The 20,545-nt window shown below is 39.0% G+C and overlaps 1 protein-coding gene across 4 annotated transcripts in view; it reads left to right on the top strand.

Annotated features, from left to right (window-relative positions):
- The window catches only part of LOC6575239 (disintegrin and metalloproteinase domain-containing protein 12), a 38,748-nt gene that overhangs the window by 12,134 nt on the left and 6,069 nt on the right, over positions 1-20,545 (top strand). For all 4 annotated transcript variants that reach the window (XM_044008090.1, XM_032733661.2, XM_002001217.4 and 1 more), the window contains 3 exons: positions 17,653-17,768; positions 19,380-19,580; positions 19,675-19,826. In XM_044008090.1, coding sequence (XP_043864025.1) covers positions 17,653-17,768; positions 19,380-19,580; positions 19,675-19,826 — 469 coding nt within the window. The remainder of the gene's footprint in view (positions 1-17,652; positions 17,769-19,379; positions 19,581-19,674; positions 19,827-20,545) is intronic.

Genomic DNA, 20,545 nt, shown 5'->3' with positions numbered 1-20,545 from the left:
GCAGCAGCATCTTCATCATACAAATTAAGTCAATTTCAATTAGTAACAGTATATATAGATACGTATACATATACATATATATAGAAGAAGCGCCTGTACTTTTATTTCTCTCAATGCGCGATTCATTAACAATAAGACCTGAGGCTATAAGTTATAACCCAATTAGCTTCAATTAACTAGCATATATAGAATATCTACAGATATACATACATATGTATATGTATACATCTATAGTTAGCACTCCGCCCACGCAGCTAATGTGAAGACACTTCCGTCTCGCATTTGGAACAGCTACAATATTTAAGACTGATCTTTGAAAATGTTTGCCGTGTTAAATGGCCAAATTGTTCCAGCCGAAAAGACGCGTCATGCATGGCTTGATCGCTTTCATTATTAACTTTGTCTACTTGTCTTTTCGTCCATCCATCCGTCCGTTCATGGTAATCAAAAAGAAAGTCGTCGCATTGATTTTTTCGATTTGCTGTGCATTAAATTTCACTTTTTTCGCCAGCCATTAGCGAGTACAAGAAATGCGCATTGCACACAGACTCTAAAAGCTGACCCACATAAGAAAATTACCAACTACATATATATATATATACAGCAGATCAATCTATATAATATACATATAAAATATGTAGAATCTCATTTATTGATTGTTTTATATATTTGGCACTGGCTATGCGAGACCCGACCTTGGCATCCCGGCTTAATCAGTGGACAACCCATCAATTTGTATAGATTAAGAAGAGAGAGAGAGAAAGGGAGAGAGAGAGAGTGAGCGAGAGCTGCTGATGCGATGATGAGGGCCCTTATTTAAGATAAGAACTAAGGGCATCGTCTGGCTGCAGCTGGCTGCATCCTTCTGCATGTCCAGTTCTGGGAATCCGAAAGTAATGTAATGTAATGCCCAAAATATATACGAGTATTGCCTTGTTTTGTCAAACGAGATGCAGCAGCAGATTGCGTTTCCCTCTAGCAAATGAGCACATAAATTATGTTTAATTTAATTTGTTAAGTTATTTGTGTGCCTTTGGCTGATGTCATGTGCCAGGATCGGGTTGGAAATTATGCTAGAGGGGGGAGGGGGGCTGTCAGTGGCCTTGACAACTTGTGGGGCAACTTATTTACTTACACACATGAAGCATGATATGTTGTGACATGACATGACCTGGCGCATTGTTGCATGCAGCTGAGTAGCAAACAAAAGGCGTGCCTCAAATTACACACACACACTCACACACACACACACTAAGTACAAGAAGCAGGCGGTAAACAGTACAAAGAGAATTCAAACCGACTTTAGATAACCGTATGCAATTGAAATACCCACATTTTACAAACTCTGAGTTGATTGTATGCACCATTTATTTATTAATATTATTTATATGTTGCTTTGTGTAATATACATGTTGCATTAGCTTTATTAAATGTATGGTTATTGCTAAAACTCCTTTCTACTTCTTCATTTTCTGATCTATCGTTAGTTAATATTAATTATTAATTTATTTTAAATTTATTAGTTATGTATATATAATATTTAATAAAATTGCATATAGGTAACATATATACCCCATGGCAGCTTGGCTTTGAATACACTAAATCGTCTGTTCTTCATTCAAGGTGTGTTGTAGCCTGTTGACTACCTAAAAATGTTCGAATTGAGGCGGGCGTGGCTGGTATTTAGGCTTTGAAATGTTTTTTCTATAAGCAATGCATTTAAATGCACAGGCCGCCCCCAAAGCGCCTGCAAGAGGAAGACATCGCCAAGGCAACGTTGAAAATGTTATTAAATATTTGCCTTGGCTCCACGGCCCCATTCGCATCCTGCGCTCTTAATTTATTGTGTTCCCTGTTGCTGGTAACTCATTGCAGAGGCTGCAGAGGGAGGAGAAGCGCGAAGTGAGAAGTGAGAAGGGAATGAGCATGATGAAGGATGTAATGGCTTCTGTTGATGTAATAAACATTTGCAGCTTATTGTTGTTGTCGACGCAATTAGCGAGGGTCGCCCACAATGTCGCGTTTATCAATTAACCAAGTTATGACAGCATGCAATATTTATATATATGTATGAGACTAAGCTCTATATACATATACATTGATATATACAGTTATGTACAAGTAGTCTGTACAGTTAAATGCGTTACTTTCGCATCTCAAAGTCAATTAAATTCGTTCACTGAACCCGACTACGAGTCGCCTTTTTCGTCGCTCGTTTGGAAATGTTGGAGTTGACACCGCAATTATGGCCAGCCATTCATAGCCAAGTGCAAATTATCAACGGGCAGCAAGCAACAGCAACAGCAACAACAATAACAAAAATCACGGCAATTAATTGCAATTTATTGTATCCAGATTTACCATTCAATGCAAACATTTTCGGCCTCACTGTCAAAAGTGTGAATTATGTATTGTGAATTGTGAAAGCATCAAATTGCATTTTGGAGCATTTATTGCTGGCCAATTGCAGTTCATTGATTGCGTTGCTTGTTCAAGGCTTTTGGCTTTTATCAAAGCACAAATAATTCGCAAAATCATATTATGTCACATTTTGAATGGTCAATAGGTCTATTAATTAACAGACTGCCCTCCACAAGTTTCTATTGACTGACTTTATTGTTGTTTCATTTTGATTGCGGCTTTTGGAATTACATTTGTCAGCAAATATTGATTATTGACTGTGTTGCACCATGTTCTTTGAATGCAACTAGAAACATTCGTGGATGTACACAAAAGGTGAAGAAGGTAATGCTGGACAAACTCTACGATAGTATATATATTATAATATATTTTCTTGCAGAGTCAGTGTCAACGTTAAGTTCTTTAGATAGATGACAAATAGGCGACAAATTAATTTTCTTTTAAATGAATAATAGAAAGAATTCTGATCATTCATATGAATAATAGAAAGAACTCCGCTTACTTATTTATTTAAAACATATAATTAATTTATAAATATTTGTTCTTAGAAAGCAATTTTATTGCTCATGCGAAACTAAGCACAATTTGTTGTTCATGAATAATAAACATACGAAATTTGTAGCAAAGTGTATGCCTGCCCACATTAGCCAAGGTCAACACTAACCGCAATTGCTTTACACGTACACGCTGCTACACATAACTTGTGGTCTGTGTGTGTGGGTACATAACATTAAAAACAAAAAAAAAATTGAAAAAAACATCATTAAAATAAATTTGCTTTCATTTCGAGAATTTGTGCCTTAATCAAAAATTGTTTGCACTTTCAATTTGTGTTGTGCGTATCTACAAGATACATTGTTGCTCGTGAACTTAATTGGCAAAATTTGCGAGGCAACAACAACAGCAGCAACAACAACTACATCATGTACGACCACAACATGTAAAAACAACGACCTTGTTGCGGCTTTGACTTTGCTTGGGCGAGGATCGAGCTCTGCCCCAGCTCTGGTTGCAGAATGCTAAAGCCTAAACCATTTTTCCGCCTGTATATGTATCGATTTCACTGTTTAATGGCAACAACAACCGCAAGCTGGCAGCTGTGTGCGTGTGCCTGTATGTGTGTGTGTAAGTCGAGAAACTAGTTGTGCTTAATTGCCAGCCAAGTGATGACAAGTGCGTCGGTTCGGCCATCTGTTGGCCGTCTCCTCGCCAAGCAAGTCGAGCTGCCATAGGCATAGGCATTGGATAGCTCGACTTGAATGATTTATAGGAAAAGCGTGTTGTGGCCTCAGCTGGCAGCTGGGAAAGTTTTGGTGCACTCAATCCACAATGTATATTGCCCCTCCAAAGTGCAGTTCAATGTCACAGTGCATTAGAGACTAAGACTTGGCCCACATTGATGGATTATTAATTGGTTGAGCCGGACCCAGAGCAAAAGCAAATCCCTAACCCTTCGGAAGCAGCTTAACTGTATACCATGTCTGTCTACATTTCATTTCATTTCCAATTATTATTGACTTATCTGTGAAACTAATTTCAAATCTCGTTTCTTTTCTCTTCAGGTAAGCAACTCGATGAGGTTTTCTCCTTAATGCAGACGCCGTGAGTCATTCGAATTATATCCATATATCCATAGGCCATTCATTAACATAATTGTGCCTAATCCTGACTGTCTTTTGGAAATATTTTCGCGTGCATGCAAAACTTTTCCCATTGTTGGCGAATTAGAGCACCTAAAATGTGTCAGCTTTCGCTCGGGCCAAAAAGAAAATATCAAAATAACTGAGCAAGCAACGGAAATAAAAGCAAGCAGTCCTTATCAAAAATATAATCGAGGTTCTATTCTGTTGCCAAACTCTTGGGCAAATAATAGAACACAAAAAAAATAAAAATATTTTCGTGGCCCAAAAAGATTCGTCATAATTTTTGTTTTTTGCTTGTTTCTAGTTAACTGCTTTTGTTTTGAGCCAAAGAGCTGCTCGTCATGATATTCAGACATATACTCCGACATATATGGAGTGTTTGGTAAACACAAACTTAGCATATGGTTTCGTCTGGCTAGTCAACTAACCCAATTGGGCCAAAGCTGAGCGTCAGAAATGTTGCAGTTGAAGCAAAACCAGTTAGGAATGGACGTGATGGAGAAGACCAGGAAATGCTCTAGTCAGAAATACTCTAGAAATTAGCTATATAAAACTATAAAAACAAAAGTTGATTTATGGCAGCTAATTTATGTTCTAAATGTGGTGTTATGAAGTGCTCAGCATACCAGTAAAATTACATTGCTAGAACCTTGCCTGGCCGATTAACTCTTACTTTTGGTTGAGGTATTTTGAAAGTATAAGCAAGTATAAAAGTTTGAGTTGTGACAGAGCCAACTATACAATAATTGGAGAGAGACAAAAAACAATAAAATTTCCTTAGAATTTATAAAGGAATATAATATAGAATATATAGTATAAAGGAATCTAGATACTAATAGACACATTCGTATGTAATAGTATATAGTAGTAAATAATAATAACTATATAGTAATAATAATAGTAATAAATTTCTTTATAGAGAATGTCAGTAGTAATGCCCTTGAGATCCTGGAGCTAATGAAGTATCAGGGCCCAAAGCTAATCAACTCAAGACCTGAACGAGTGTAAAATGTAACAAAATCTAAGAAACTTAATATGATATGCATTCTTTAGAAACTTTATAAATTTAGGGTAACTTTTGCATTCAAGCATTTCAATGGCATCTTGAAAACTTCAACATTCCAAGTATTTTATTTTGCAAAAAAAAAAAATATAAATCAATATTCGAACTAGCAGCAGCAGCAGCAGTTCCCATTAAACTCACAGAACTAGTGTCAGCAAAATATTTGAGTGCTGGAGTGGGGTAAGTGGGGAGCCAAAAGGGTTTGGCCTTGTGCGAATTGAGACTCAGATAGAGAGATACAGATACAGCTGCGGCTAGAGCTACGCCTTGCTGCGGGGTCTTTGACTTTGGCTGTAATACTTTCAAGGCTTGCCAAAAAGCGACAAGTTGACCAAAAATGGTCAAGGCAACTACCACTATGATTTAATGGCCAAGAGTCGTCGGCGAGGCATATTAATGAGCACTGGAAATGAGTTGGCAAAGCGAAATTTATGAGTGCTGAGAAGCAGTTCCAGTGCTCCACTCAGAATTTCAATTGAATTCAAACTCAATTCTATTCCCCATTTCCATTCTCTGCCACATTGTTGCCAAAGTTTGCAGTGTGAAATACGCAATAAAGTTTATCCTTTCAACTTTTTAGTCAGAGATATGCATAGCTAAATGAGGGCGTGGCCCACATTGGCTGTGGCGATAAGTAATTCGTTATACCAGCAGAACAAACAAAGAACGAACACGAGACCGCAGGACCAACTGCGGGCGAGAGCATTGAGTATAAAAAGAAATGCAGAAACAGAAACTGTCAAACATTGATTATTAATAGGGAAACTCGCCAACTTTCAACAGTTGGGCCATATGTGTGCCACGCCCATGCAAACACATTGTGAATAGTCAGTGAAGAGCATACTGAGTATACGGAGAATTCTGTATATATCCTTTGGCCGGGCTTCCGCTTTGGTTCGCTGCAAATGCATTAATGTCTTTCTTTCGCAAACAAAGCAAGTCCCACGAGGCGAGTGCGTTTCTCAAGGATCGTTGACCACATAAAACGCCGTTATGGCCAACAACAATGAGCCGAGCAGAGCAGAGATACAAAGCGACACAAAGTAAAGTAGCGTCCAGATACATTCAGCATTCTTGCCACATGCGCATTATTTCCATTTTTGGCACAAACTGCAACTGGAATTGCTGGCAGCTTGCTTATAGACTATATATACACATACATATATATAAACATATATGTATATATACACATGCCACAAGGGCCACAAGCTCGGACATTACCGAGAAACGGGCAGTCAAGTCCAAAAATGGACGCAACAATGTTGATGCAACTTGCAACATGCAGCTCGCGCATTGTGCGTAATGTTTATGCTATAATAATAAATTGCAAGTGAACGAACTCCATACAAACAATTTGGCTCGATTCGAGCATGTCGCAAACAGCTGCCAACATGTTTGCAACATCATGTTAAATTTAGCCTGAAGACAAAATTCGATTTGTATGTACTGAAAGACAAAAGGAAACTGACAACGCTGCGGTTTACACTGAGAGAACTGAGAACTAAACTAGTATTTTTATAGGATAGTAATGTTTGAATCGTATTATAAGTTTTTACTTTTAATGGTGTTACATCAATTTTTGTTACAAGCCCGAAAAGTTGATACAAATGTAAGAATAAATTCGTTTCTTCTGGTTTATCTGCAAAAGTTGTATGCAAATCATTTAAGATCGAAAGGAAATATTCCTATAAATATGCCGATCAATCTCATAGCCTATTTATTATATATGTATGTATTTGTTTCCATTCATTCTTCGAATTGGATTGTATATTTCGTTGAATTTCCAGCACTTCTTCCCAAACTTCTTGCTTCTTATTCGTTCTTCCATGAACTTCATGAACTCAGATTTCAGATTACTTCAACCTTCTGCTGCAAGGTTATTGATAATATTTTATAGTAACTTTGTAGTGCATTTTTGATATATATATATATTATTACTATCTGCAGTAGATATTTAATTTCTAGGACAACTTATCTACTTTATTTAGTAAACAAAAATATAAGAATATATTTTAGGTAATATTGCTAATTTGTTGTGCACATTGCACAGGAAATTTATAGATGAAATGCATAAACATTAAGCATTATGACGTAAGCATTGCGACACTTATAGAACAACGACCTCTCTCTGTCTGTAACCCAATTCAAGTTTCATTTGCTACGGCGCCAGCTGTATAAATCATGCACTAATTCTGAAGACGGAACTTGTGTCTATTGTGAGAGAGAGAGCGAGGGAGAAGGAGAGAGACAGGCCGCAATACAATTTACGCCGATTAAGATTTATTTCAGCAATCTGTCAGTCAGTCAGTTAGTCAGTCAATCAGTTGCATTATAATAACGCATATGTTGCCAGGCGCATATAAATTTGTTTACAGTTAATGCATTTCCTATATACTAAGAGTCTGGAACAGCTGTCATAAAATACATGAATTATGTATGCGAAAAACGTGGCTGATTTAAATCAGTAATGCGACTAAATGAGATGGAGAAAGAGGGAGAGGGGTAGAAGGAGACAGATAAAGAATTTTTATAGAACAAAAGGCTAACGCGACAAAGAAATCACAGAATCTTCGAGCTGTATATAGTATAATACGATTCCTCAGATCAGTTAGCAATATAGTATATTAGAAAATATATAATAGCTGATCAGTTCCATGTGTTGTTTATTAGAATTTATACAATATACAATAGCTAATGCAGGTGGGCTTGCAACAGGTCCATAAACCACACGCTCGTTCTTGTCTTTGCCTTAAAAGTGTAAATGTAATTATGGCCAGGTTGCTCCAACTTGTTGACCTTTTTAGCCATGCCAGCCCACAAGTGAACACCTTTAATTGCCTTCGCTGTGCTTGTCTGCACTTTTTATATCAAATTGCTTTTTTTTATGTTCCAGGCCGCGATAATTAAAGTGAATCAACAAGTTTTAATGCTAGTCGAGTCTTGGCCTTATCAATTAAAGAACCCAATATGTGGCATGTCAGGTGAATTTGCTTTGCTTTGTGTAAGCCAGGGTAGATAAGAACAAGTCGACAAAGTAAACACAGCAACTAGTGTAGGAAGAGCTGCAAGTGCACACATATAAATAGATATATGTATGTATAAATAGATATATGGCTGATTGCACAGGTATCAGCGAGAGTATCAGACAGAACGGCAAATGGTTAAAGCCGTTGTCAATGTTTGCTTCTTGGCTATAGGCAACAGCTCAACATGAACGTTTCAGTCGGGTATAACCAATAGTATAATACACGCTCAGAACAAAAACTGTAAAATAATGGAAATCTCTTTTAGCCATGGAAGACTGTATCTGACTTGTTTATACAGGAGTTGATATATGAAGCTCCGCATAGTTCTTATATACTCGATTCACACTACGAACGAGCATTAGAATTGCCTTGCCGTACCCTAATCCCAACAATGACAAACAGCAATGAGTTGGCGAGTTTGAAGTGACCATAGTGAGCGTTACCTGAGAGCCTAGGCTCAACTTGACAAACACTTCATAAAAACCAACCACAGCGGGTGTGAATTTTCACGGCTTAGCTCGCTACCTTTACCTGTGCCAACTACAAACGCGCAGCTGGTATCACACAGGACACACACACGCACACGCACACGTACACACACACACACACAGATGAAGGTGTGTGCACGCAGTGGGCGGCAGTTGACAGACACTTGCCAAAATTCTCATTGTTAAGAATGTGCTAAATGGCGGGCGCATTTAAAAAGGCCGACACGACGAGCTGACCTTGCCGTCAGAGAACTTGAGTAGGTGCAAGAGCGGCCTTGCCAACTATTTAACGCAAGTCCTTGTGAGTGAAGTGCCTCAGCGTGAGCTCCCGAGCTCGGGCTAGGCGCAGGCTCTGTAGATAAACCATCCGCCCGTTGCGCTCCACTCGAGACAAAGAACTGTAAATTTATTTGCTCTGACCACCCGCTGAGGCTTTGTTGTCTGCCCCTGGCCGAGGCAGGTGCAATACAGTTTACCTGGCATGCCGACCTACCCATATGCCTTTTTGATTTTGCACAATGCCAATATCTAGCATTCATTCAGAGATAATGCAGATGCAGCGATTCATAAATAATCTCTGATGATTTGTAGTTTTTCCATTGAATGCTGCCAATTTGTTTAGGCCAACTGAATACCTGGGCATTGGCAATTGTTTACGAGCCGGGAATAATGAGGCTTTGCAGGTATGCAATTACAGGCAACAGGAAGTTGGCTTTGTGATGCAGTGAAGCACAGCTAAAATAGACAGAAAATCGAAAAGTATTTCATATGTGAGAAATGTAAAAGGGATCACTAAGGGATGCACTGAATTTACCTTTGTGGAATTAATTCTCCGTTTTGTGCATGTTGAAGTCTACACTCGGAGAATAATCTAGCAACTCTGACCGAGAGTAGTTAATAATTCACTTGAAATAACAATTTCAACTCTGTTATTTAACTAATCAACCCAATATCTCTGTGTAAACATACATATATACTAGCCAGACATTTATCTAATCCGTTTACCAACCCATTTTCCTAATACCCAATCTCTTATTTATAACCAAATTTCAATAAATTTGAAATTAAATATGCAGCAGCTCGGAAGGCCCCCTTTTTTCAGACAGTGACGTCGGCACAGTGGCGTACATAGAAATAAGGTCATGGCTTCAGCTTAGGCTGCACACGATTTATTTCCATGTCAAGCGTCTGCCGGCCCTGCCGTCTATAATGGTAAAAGAGAGGGTGGGAGCCAACGCTTTGGCGCCCGTCAACAACTACGCCTATTGATTTATACAAATTGTTGCATTCACCAAATACACTAAAAAACGACGAGAGATGAGCATAATTTATGCTCAGCCTGCCAAAGGCAACACGGGCAACAAGCAATCGACTCCTCGAGGCAATTAATTTGCCCCAAGTGGTGGAGCAAGCTGAGGCAACAAAAGGAAACTCGTTGAGTGCAGCAAAAGTAATGTTGCAGTTGCAGCCGACATGGACCTGGCTCTATTTTTAGCCGCCTCTAATTGAAAGCAAATGCAAAAGGCCCTTCGTCTGGCCCATTGCTTTTGCCCCACAAATAAACAAAGCCAGCGGAGTGCCAAAAGGAAAGTGGGAGTGCACACACTAAAAAAAAAAAATTGAAAAAAAAATTTTTTTTGAACCGAGATTATTCGACTCTATTATTTAAGTTTGCATTTTTAAACATTGCTTAATATTAAATAATTTTAAAGAAAATCATTAAAATAGTCTTAGATTTATCAAATAGGTAGACGGAATTTAAATTCTTAAAATAAGACCTTAGATTTGATGTTTCACTTTTATCAATCTCAGAACTTATAATTTAAAGTCAACATTTTAATGAACTAATCAAATCTTTGTTTTAAAATTTAAAATAATTGCTGTTCAAAATATTAATATATAGCATCTTGAGATAAATATCATATTAGATTCACTTAATATTAGAGCCTTTAGATAAATATATTTTATACACTTCTTACAGAGCTTGACATCATAACTATTTTCTCCTTTCACAACTGCCTTTCTTTCTTTCTTCTCACCAATAGACCACTCTGCCATACTCCCTATACTTTTCTCTCAGTGTACTGCAGCCCCCCATTTGGCCTGACACTTGCACACAAAGCACTGCGCCTGTTCCGTTCAATGCCTCATTTCAAAATAAAAACAGAAAAGAACTTGCAACATTTTGCACGATGCAACGTCATGTTTTCTGGGCACTTGTGCTAAGAGAAACTGTCTGCCAAGGCAATAAGAATTATTATAGAAGGCCGCGCCCATCGATCCCACAATTTGTTATGAGACATTAATATAGTCTGCTAATGAGGTTGTCTAACGAAGCTGGACAACTGCCCCGCCCTAACCAGACCTGCCCTAACCCTAACCGAGCGCCCCATTGTGCCTGAGAATTAGACCACACGCGCTGACCTTTTGTTGTGCCTTTGATTGTAATCTGGAGTTGAGCTGAAAATTGAAAGTCAATAGATGGCAGACGAAGCACTTTTAAGATCTCCTGCTCAGATGCCTTCGTACAGGTGGAGCTGCCTGCAGTCGACAGACACAGAACGAGAGTGAGAGATGTTTAAGATGGGTTGAGTGCATTTCAGCTTAATGCCGGAAATTTGAACGCCTTCGAAAAGCCCACAATTGTTTCAGCGTAACGGCTCAAGTGCTTTTCACGCCATTCAAACAAAGCGGCTTTTGTGGCTGAGGCCTCAAGCTGATGGTAGTGGCGGTGGTGGTGGTGGTGCAGGCCGCTGCCACTGCCACAGTCCCAACAAATCGTGAGACGTGACGTCCTTTCATGGCCTGCGGGCTCTGCGCTCTCGAGTTACAATTTGATTTCTGATTCTTTTTACTGGATGTCGTGTTCTTGGCTCTCCGCTGCTCTTGCTGTTGTTGTTGCCGTTCAGACTGCAGCGTGTCTGCTGTTATTTATACAAGCAAGCCGTCTGCCAGCTTATAAATAATTCAGACAGCACCCCATCGTGTCCCACAGCAATAGTGGTGCAGCCCTTTACGAGACTGAACTTTGACAGTCTCTCCATCAATATCAATCAGGCCAGCCAAGCCAAGTCAAGCAGTTGTAACAATCTTGTCCATGCAGCCTAAAGGCAAACAGAACCCATGCCATCTATGTCTGTGACTTTTAATTGCATTTTCACCTGTACTCCTTGATTAACGGAATCATCGAATTGAGCTCAAGAGAAACGTGAAAATCATGCGACCGCTAACACCACGAGCTGAAGAGGATGAAGGAGATGCAGCTTGGCGATGATATCTGTGCCGCTTACGGCTTGCGTTTAACCCAAATTCAAGATGTTGTTTTGCAGTTATTGTTAACAGTGTGAGTGTGTGAGTGTATGCGTGTATGAGGGTGCGAGGTGGGAGGCAGCAGTAGCAGTAGCTGACAGTTGCAACATTGCGTGGCTTCTTGCAATTGTGCTGCAACTGAATGTTGCATGAATTGGCTTGGCTGAATCAATGCCAGGTGAAAATGCAGGTGAAAGGCAATTTGTGCTACTGTCGACCAATTTGTTAGCGTTGAGCAGATAAGCACCCAACACGATCTAACATAAGAGACTCAGTGATTCAGTGATCTGGAGACGCTTTTAAGCTTCATTTTTAATGGGTCTTTATATGAGTTGATTTATCTATTTATTCGCATCAAAGATAAGCGAATATCAATGTTATTAACTCATGCTTAAATATCTTATAAAGTTTGTGCTTTAGTTTGCTGTAGAAAGCTGAACACGAGGCGTCCTTGAAACTTGAACTTCAAGTGTGGGCCGCATGTAAAAAAATTGGGTAAAACTAAAAGTTTTCGATCAATAGGAAAATTCTACACCTTTGTTCTGTTACTTGCTTTTGAATGATTTTGTCATCAAGTTATACAGGAACGTCTGTAGATTTTAGAAAAGTAGTCCGTGCATACCTCTTTTGTTTCTTCCTCTCCCTCCTCTCTTGTTTTCTCTGTTCCTCTTTATCGGGTTTTCTCTACTGCTCTGCTCCTGCCACTATTAGTTGACAATTTTAAAAGTATTTAAAAGAAGTTGAGTAACATTGACTTAGACATTTATTATCTTCTTAGTTTTCACTGCTCCCAGCGGAGTTTCGGTTATCTCTCTAAAGTAGCATTTCTTTAACATAGGTGCAACTTCAATATTTTGGCACTGATTCGGTACACTGATTTAGTACAGTAGTATGGTCTACTAGATTATATTGTAGTCTAGTAAAATATAGTTGGGTCCTACATCTCTTTCGGCTATTATTTCAAAAGTTCACCTATCTGAATCCTGCTCATGACTAACCAACTTTTCGATTAGCAGAATTTAAATTAAATACTTTATGAACCATCTCATATCCATAAATATTTATTTCCATAAATTGTTTATTTATGTTGGTGATTGGATTAAAAATTCTTACCCAGATTCCCCGCTCAGGCAAGTGCAAACAGTTTAATTGAATTGTGATGTACGATGCTCAGATGTGATAGGCTATAAAGCGTATACATATATATATATATATGTGTATATATCTACGAGCATATGCAAGTGTGTGTGTGTGCGTGGCATTAATTCGCTGCTTTCCTTGTTGTCTTGGGGGTTTGTTTTTAATTTTTATTGCGTTGCGTTTCGCTGGCTTTTGGGTTTCGGTAAAACGCTTAGCGTTGCCCTCTACCAAAACAATTGAAAATGTTTCTTGATTATTCAATTATGCGCAGGCACAAAGTTGGAAAACTTCAAACTGAGTTCCGAGCAAAATGTGTACACAGAGGAGTACATTCTGGTATATGGGAAATGTTGTCTGCCTCAAGACTTTCCTATTTCTTTCGTCTTTGAAATTCAACTTCGTCTTCGTCTTGTTTATCAATTAGGCACACATATATATACATATATATATATATATATATGTATATATATAAATTTGTTTTTGGAATATGTTCACGAAATGCATTCGTAATGCATTTGAAATATATCTGTGAGTCGTGCGGCCCTTTTCTACTTTTCTGCTTTTCCACTCGACAAATGCAACTGCAACTTCTCCATCCAGTGCCCCGCCCCTGGGCGCTATGCCCACTAATCTGTTTATGGAGCTTGGCAGCTTTTTGTGTAATATTTATGCCCTGCTTTCGAGGATTCTATTAATATTTTGATGCACTGCCGCGGCACGGTCCCGCGTGAAACTCTGCCGTGAAGTGTTACAAATTTTATGGAGCTCTGCAGGCGGCAACTTACCCCAAATGGAGCATTTCTAATTGAGTTTAACATTTTTTCGCTGGCATATCATAATTTCTCCAACATTTGGGCATTAATATTGAATGCCTTTGCCCATGATTAACAAATGCTTTGCGCTACCCTATCCCACTTCGGCTCCTCCTCGTCGTCGCCACTTGAAGCGTTCACATTTTTCATCATTCGAATGGAATATATTCAAATTGAAAGTCTTGTATCGAGTGCCATTTTAATTGGCCTTTCGTAACCATTCGGAATACAGCTAGGGAATATATATTTATATATACATACTTGTATATGGTCACAGTTTGTCGATTGGCTCAGCCATCACATTCTCAATTTTGTCACCAGCTCAAGTATCGCATCGTATTTTTTTTAATGTCGATTCATTTTTTATGTCATCGCGAGTTATAAATATAAATTTTATTTGTCGCAGTTGATTGTTATACGAGCGATGGGGGAGAGAGAGACGAATTCGGATCGAGCAACTATACTCTATTCCTAGCCTAGACTCAAGCGGGTCGGCAAGTGATGGCTGCTGGGGATTTGCATGTGAAATCAATTGAGATTCACCCGTTGATCTGGCGGCTATGAGCGATAGTAAAAGTCAGAGAGGCAAACAAATAAAGTCAACGCTGCTGAGCTGTTGACGCAAACCATCCTGCTGCATACCAATAATCCTGCTTCATCATCCTGGGCATCTCATCATCATCATCATGATCTGTCGGCAACATCATTGACATCAAAGTGCGCGACGACATGAGTTCGTCAAAACGTCAAAAAGCGCGTCTAGGGTTTATTTTCGCCTGCCTTAACTCATTTGGATTTTTATATTTAGACCTTCAATTTCATGTACATGACCGGCGTCGTTGATGGACGCGCGCCTAGACAACGCCTCGTCCTAGACCCATAGACAGTTTCCTCACTCTCTCCCTCTCTCTCTTTTAGTCTGTCTCTGTCTGTGACCCTGTTGCAACATATGTTCATGCCCCGAGCTCAGCTCGCAGCGCAGCATGTGATAATTTCCAACTGTTTGCGTCTATGAGTGTGCTTGTGTGTGTGTGTGTGTGTTTGTTGTGTTCTAGTTTTAATGATTTTCCACTACAAAAGGTCCTTGTAACGCCTCCTGGCGCCGCTTGCTCTTAACTCTTCTGCTGCATTTACGACTACACATTTCGCATTCCCCATATTGTTAACCCTAGTTAAATATGCCGACTGATATCTTATGTGTGTATATATATATAGTATGCATAACGGCATTTCTATCTATTTGGGTTTTATGACTGCAAATGTTTGCATGCCTGAGCACTGCTTATCAATCGTCGCTTATCAAAATTGATAACGCATTTTGAAGCTATTTTTGAGATACCATAAGCCGCAACACTTGAGCAACAGACTTTAGTTAATATTTCCAAAGTTGTTGGCAATGAGAGAAACCCCATAACTAATTAGACTGCTCGAACTATCTGTTGCTCATCGACAAATTTTATGAATAAATCGCTCCCATTAGTCGTCAAACCTATCAATCATTGGATTTTTTGTTTGGACTAATTAGCTTCTCAAGAGTTTGACTACATTTCTTCTTGCTCTCATGATTTACTATATTTCTTGGGATATCCCAAGGGGCATTGCTGCATTTCGTCTGCAAGTCATTAGCGCTGCTCTTAAAGCATTGATTAGTCGTTGCCGATTAATTACACATCCACAACTTCTGGCATATGGCTGTACATGCAATGCATATGTTTCAATATGATTTTCATTCTTAGAAATACATTTCTTATATTTTGAATCGAATTACGCCCAAACCAAACAAATGCTCGTGCCAAATGGTGAATTTCTAAACAACTTTTCAATATATATACATACAATATTTATTGGCGGAATTTGCAAATATATCGAATTCCTGAGAGACACATTCATTATAAATACAATCGAGCATGTGAGATATGGCGAGGGTGTTTAACAACAGATGTGAACAATTTATAATCTAATTTCCTGCTCGATTACCTTTCACTCTTAGAACAAACCTCGATTCGAAGTGTTTACCTATACTCATTATATTTATACTTATATTTATACTTATACTTATACTTATAAGACTTGAATTATGTAAAATTGATTAGCCTTTCTTTTGAGTACCGTTCATCATGCTTAACAGTTCTTAATGCTGGCATCTCCAATGGCGTCCTGCACTGACAAGGCCAACAGCAAACAAGAAATGCCGCACAAAAGATGCGAATTTCTGCTTATAAGCAAAAAGAATTCAATTTGCGAGTTCTTCGTGCATTGTGCGTTAAACGTTCCGTGTTATAAAAATATATTTAAAACAAGAACAAGAACACGAGCACGAACAAGTAACACCGATTATTAGCGTCAGATCGAAGTTTAAATACACTTTACCAAGTCATTTTATAAAATATGCTGGAATTGATATATGTGTAATTCTTCTATCTATATCTATGTGTACTTCTTCTAAGGGAATTTAATAATTAGTAAGCCAATCCGAGCGAAACTAATTAATTCTTATAATTAATAGATAAAAGAGGAAACTATTTTTGATCCAACTTCTCTTTTGCCAAGAATAAATCTATTTTATGAGAAAGTGTCAATCCATTCAATAGTTTATGATGTCAATAATAATGCCATTTCGAGAGGGTATTAAATATGATGTTTTTAAATATATTTTTGGGGGCATCGTGCAAGACAAAAAGCCCTAACGCGTGTGACATTTGGTAAGCGTCTCTGGCTTTTGTGCATGTGGAGAAACCGTTGATGCTGATGCTGGTGATGCTGCGACATTTTGGCTTGCTCTCCTCAGAGGTCTGGACTTAGCAGCAGTGGCTAAAATTGAAAGAAATTTTCTTTTTTGGGCTCCCCAAATGTCGACTCTTATTGTTTTATTTTTTGTTTTCATTTTACTGCCATGTGAGAGGCCACTTGTACCGCTCATCTGTGGCTGTGCCAGTGTGTGCGTGTGTGTGTAAGTGAGCCCTCGCATGTGCGAAATGTCTTTAAATGTATCCGCAAGACACAAAAGCTAAAGCTGCTGCATGTCTGACAACACCGTTGCCTGCTGGTCTGCATTAATTAGACATTTTCACATTACAGCAAGGCCTCGACAACAGTTCTTTATATATACATACATATATAGATAAATGTATATATACTTATTCTGTGTAGACCTAATTCTGTATCGCACATACTTAATTTATGAACTTGCTAATTTTAGCGCTACTCACGGCCATATATCACACTTCAGTCATCTGACAGTAAGCGAGATGCTTGTCAAGCTGCTACTGCGGCTGCTGTTGCTGCTGCTCGATGATACTTAGGAATATCCATCGGATACAGAAACTTATGAATATCTATCAGATACTTATGCATGTGCTTTGTACATTGTTGCATCTTATCGGGCATCTGTCCATCTATGTAAACACACGTTAAATGATTATGTGACTGTGTTGGCATTTCGCTTTTTCTTTGCTTTTAATTATGGGCTCAAGTTGTCAGCGTTTTGAGTTTGGAACTTAAGCCCATTTGAGACACCTTTCAGTCAGGGCCAGAGTGTTTCACTCACAGCGGATTTGTCATTGTCGTTGTCATTGTCATTGTCGTTGTTGTAGTTGTAGCTAACTGGGTGTGCCCCCTTGGATAGACCAGATATACAAGCTCAGATATAATACACAGCAATGTTGAACAATGTGTTTTTGGTCTAATTACAACTGTTTGACTGGTAATCATTTTGGCATACTTATACTTACCTTTTCTTTCTGTTTCCAGCACACATTGGTGACTATTTTCCTGCCCTTAATGAGTTTTCAACTCACACTGTGATACGCCCCCAAGTGCATCATGGACGCACTAAGCGCGCCCTGCAGAGCACTCTGGATGCATCGGTAAGTGTGGGACTCCTTGCTAGCTGGAAATTATAATTATGAACGCCAGCTGAGGCCGCATCTGGGTCAACTCACAAAGCAGAGTGAAAAAAAAAGGAATTATCTCTTCTGGTGAGATCCTACTGAAAAGCCAGAGAGAAAAGCAGGCTAAAAAGCATAGATAAAATGATTAAAAGCTCGCGAAAGACTTTAGAAATTAACGTAATAATTAAGAGTCAAATAGAGAAATATTATAGATAGAATGATAAAATGGGATGTAAAAAATAAAAGACTAAACTGAACAATAAATAGCTAAACAAAGTGAATAAAGCTGAGTGAGAAACAAATTCATGGAAACGTGAAAATCCCATTGGGAGGAGCAAGGGAAGTAAATGAAGTGAGAGTAAAAACAAACAGAGAGAGATAGAGAGAGAGAGTTAATTTGGGAAATAAGTATGAAAAGAAAGTGAGAACCAAGAGGAAGCAAACATAAGAAATACAACAAGTAAGGATCAAGACGAGAATCAAAGTGAGAAGAACTGAGAAGTAAATTAAGAAACGAAGTAAGGGACAAAGTGAGTGAATAACAAGGAAAGTGAGAAGTAAATTGAGAAGCAAGTCAAGCAATGAGGCAAGGAATAACAAATTGAGAATTTAAGTAAGAGAGAAGCAAAGTGAGAAGCAAATTATAAAGTGGCTCTTGCTTTTCTTAAATGAAAACAAAAAACAAAATAAAACGAATAAGCAACAGAGTAAGAATTAAATTGATGATTCATGTTCGGAACAAAAAGTAAAGCAAAGCAAAGTAAAGCAGGAAGAAGCTTGATAATCAAATTCTGTAAACATAAGAAAGCGAAACAAGTTATTAGTAAGGAAGCCAGCTAGGAGCAATATCACAGGAAAAGCGAAATAATAAGTAAAGCAATGAGTTCAAGTTGAGAAGAAAGCAAGAAGCAAATGTTAGAGTAATGAGAAGCAAAACAAGAAGGTTTAAATAGAATTACAACTAAAGCGTGTCTCTGCTCTGGAACTGATGGACAGTTTAAGGCAAGTTAGCGTAACTCAGTTTGGAGTTTTTTAATTAAGCAATTTGAGCGGCCGTTTGAAATGTCATAACCATTGAGTGGCCGTTGACATGAACTTGGCTCATTGCAGGCCGCTTGTAATTAGCCCGGCCTGATAAAATGACAAAAAAGCGGGGCTGGCCGCCTAAGTGAATAAAAGTTAGTCGAACGGCCAACAAAATGAAGCAAAAATTGTAGAGCGAACAATTTGACATGCCACTGCGAGCCGTTGGCTGCGTGGGCCTCTGGGTGGGCCGCTGGGCGTGCCAGAAATAATAAAAACAAAGAGCAGGGCAAGAAAAAAAAATGGGAAAATGGCAAAAACGGGAACCGGCCAACAAAACCCTTTTTAATTAGTTTCCACGCGCGGCTGGCGCGCGCCATGGGAGGCAAAATTTGACACGTTCGCACCTAGAAATTGTTTGCGTGGGTGCAATTTGGACTGTGTGGCGTGTGTGTCCAGGCTTAACTTGGCGTGCGAGGATTACATTAAATGTGGAGCAGGCCGTTGAAATATGGAAATCTGTTTAATGCTTTAATCCGCTGCTATCTGCTTTCTGCGTTCCAGGACGGACTGCACGCGCCGCAGTTAACGCTGAAGTACACGCATCAAGGACAACGCATCCAAATCGAACTGCAGCGCAACGATCGCCTACTGCCCGACGCCCACTTCCTGCGGTACCAGAACGCCAGCAATCGGGAGGACGGCGCCGCCGGCTACGTGGTGCGCAATTTTACCAAGACTGACGTTGATTTATGTCATTATCAGGTGAGCAGGCGCTGCACAGTTGCTTTTACGGCAGTTTGGCTCTTTTTTGGATCTTTCTGTTTTTCTTATTTAACCACGTTCTGTGCTTACGCAGGGACACATACGTGGCCAGCCGGACTCGAGCGTGGCCCTCTCCACCTGCCACGGCGGCCTCAACGGCGTTGTCTTCGATGGCCAGCACACGTACTTCATACACCCACATGGCAAGGCCAGCGGACGGCTGCAGGATGACCACTATCTGCTCAGGTGAGTGTTACCTTGATAAATTGCGAGGCAGCTAAGAAAACGTGCCCTAGCTTTCCTATTCGAGATTAGCTTTACGAGGGAGATGCATTATTAGTCAGGATTCGCTTTGAAAATTTATTGCAACAGTTGCTTTAAGCATTAGAATAACCAAAACTTGACTCTTTACAATCAACAAACAAACAATTATAAGTAAAAGGCTCAAAAAATAGATACATATATAAATATATACAGTAGAATCCGTTTATAACGACGCTCAACAGACCGTATAAATTTGCTTTTATAAGTTCGTCTGGAGACTAGAATTTCCGACACAATAACTGTACGGACTCTGTAAGCGGACTCGTTATAACTGCATTCTACTGTATATTAATATATGCCTCGAAATGTTCTTAAAAAAATTAATGCAAATTATATTATATAAAAATTTACAGACTTGAAATTCTTCTTTTATATATAAAAAAAAATGTATATTTCATTTAAATTGAGATATCTGCTAAAGAGATTCAAATTTGTAAGCTTTCATACCTATTCAGTTGAGCAGCGCTGTATAGCAGCAGTAGGCAATTGATAACATAGGGCTTAACAGTGCGCCTGTTAACAGCGTGTCTACAATACAATCGTGATTTTATACGCTCAGCTCTCTTGATCTATTCATTTCTATCTCCTTTCTTTGCGTAAATCTCCTGGGCTATCATATTTACTCAGAGACGTTCGCGTGA

The sequence above is a fragment of the Drosophila mojavensis genome, unplaced genomic scaffold (assembly GCF_018153725.1).
Source record: "Drosophila mojavensis isolate 15081-1352.22 unplaced genomic scaffold, ASM1815372v1 contig_231, whole genome shotgun sequence".
Lineage (NCBI taxonomy): Eukaryota > Metazoa > Arthropoda > Insecta > Diptera > Drosophilidae > Drosophila > Drosophila mojavensis.
Note: the sequence above shows the minus strand (reverse complement) of the source record. Positions and strands in the feature narration are given on the sequence as shown.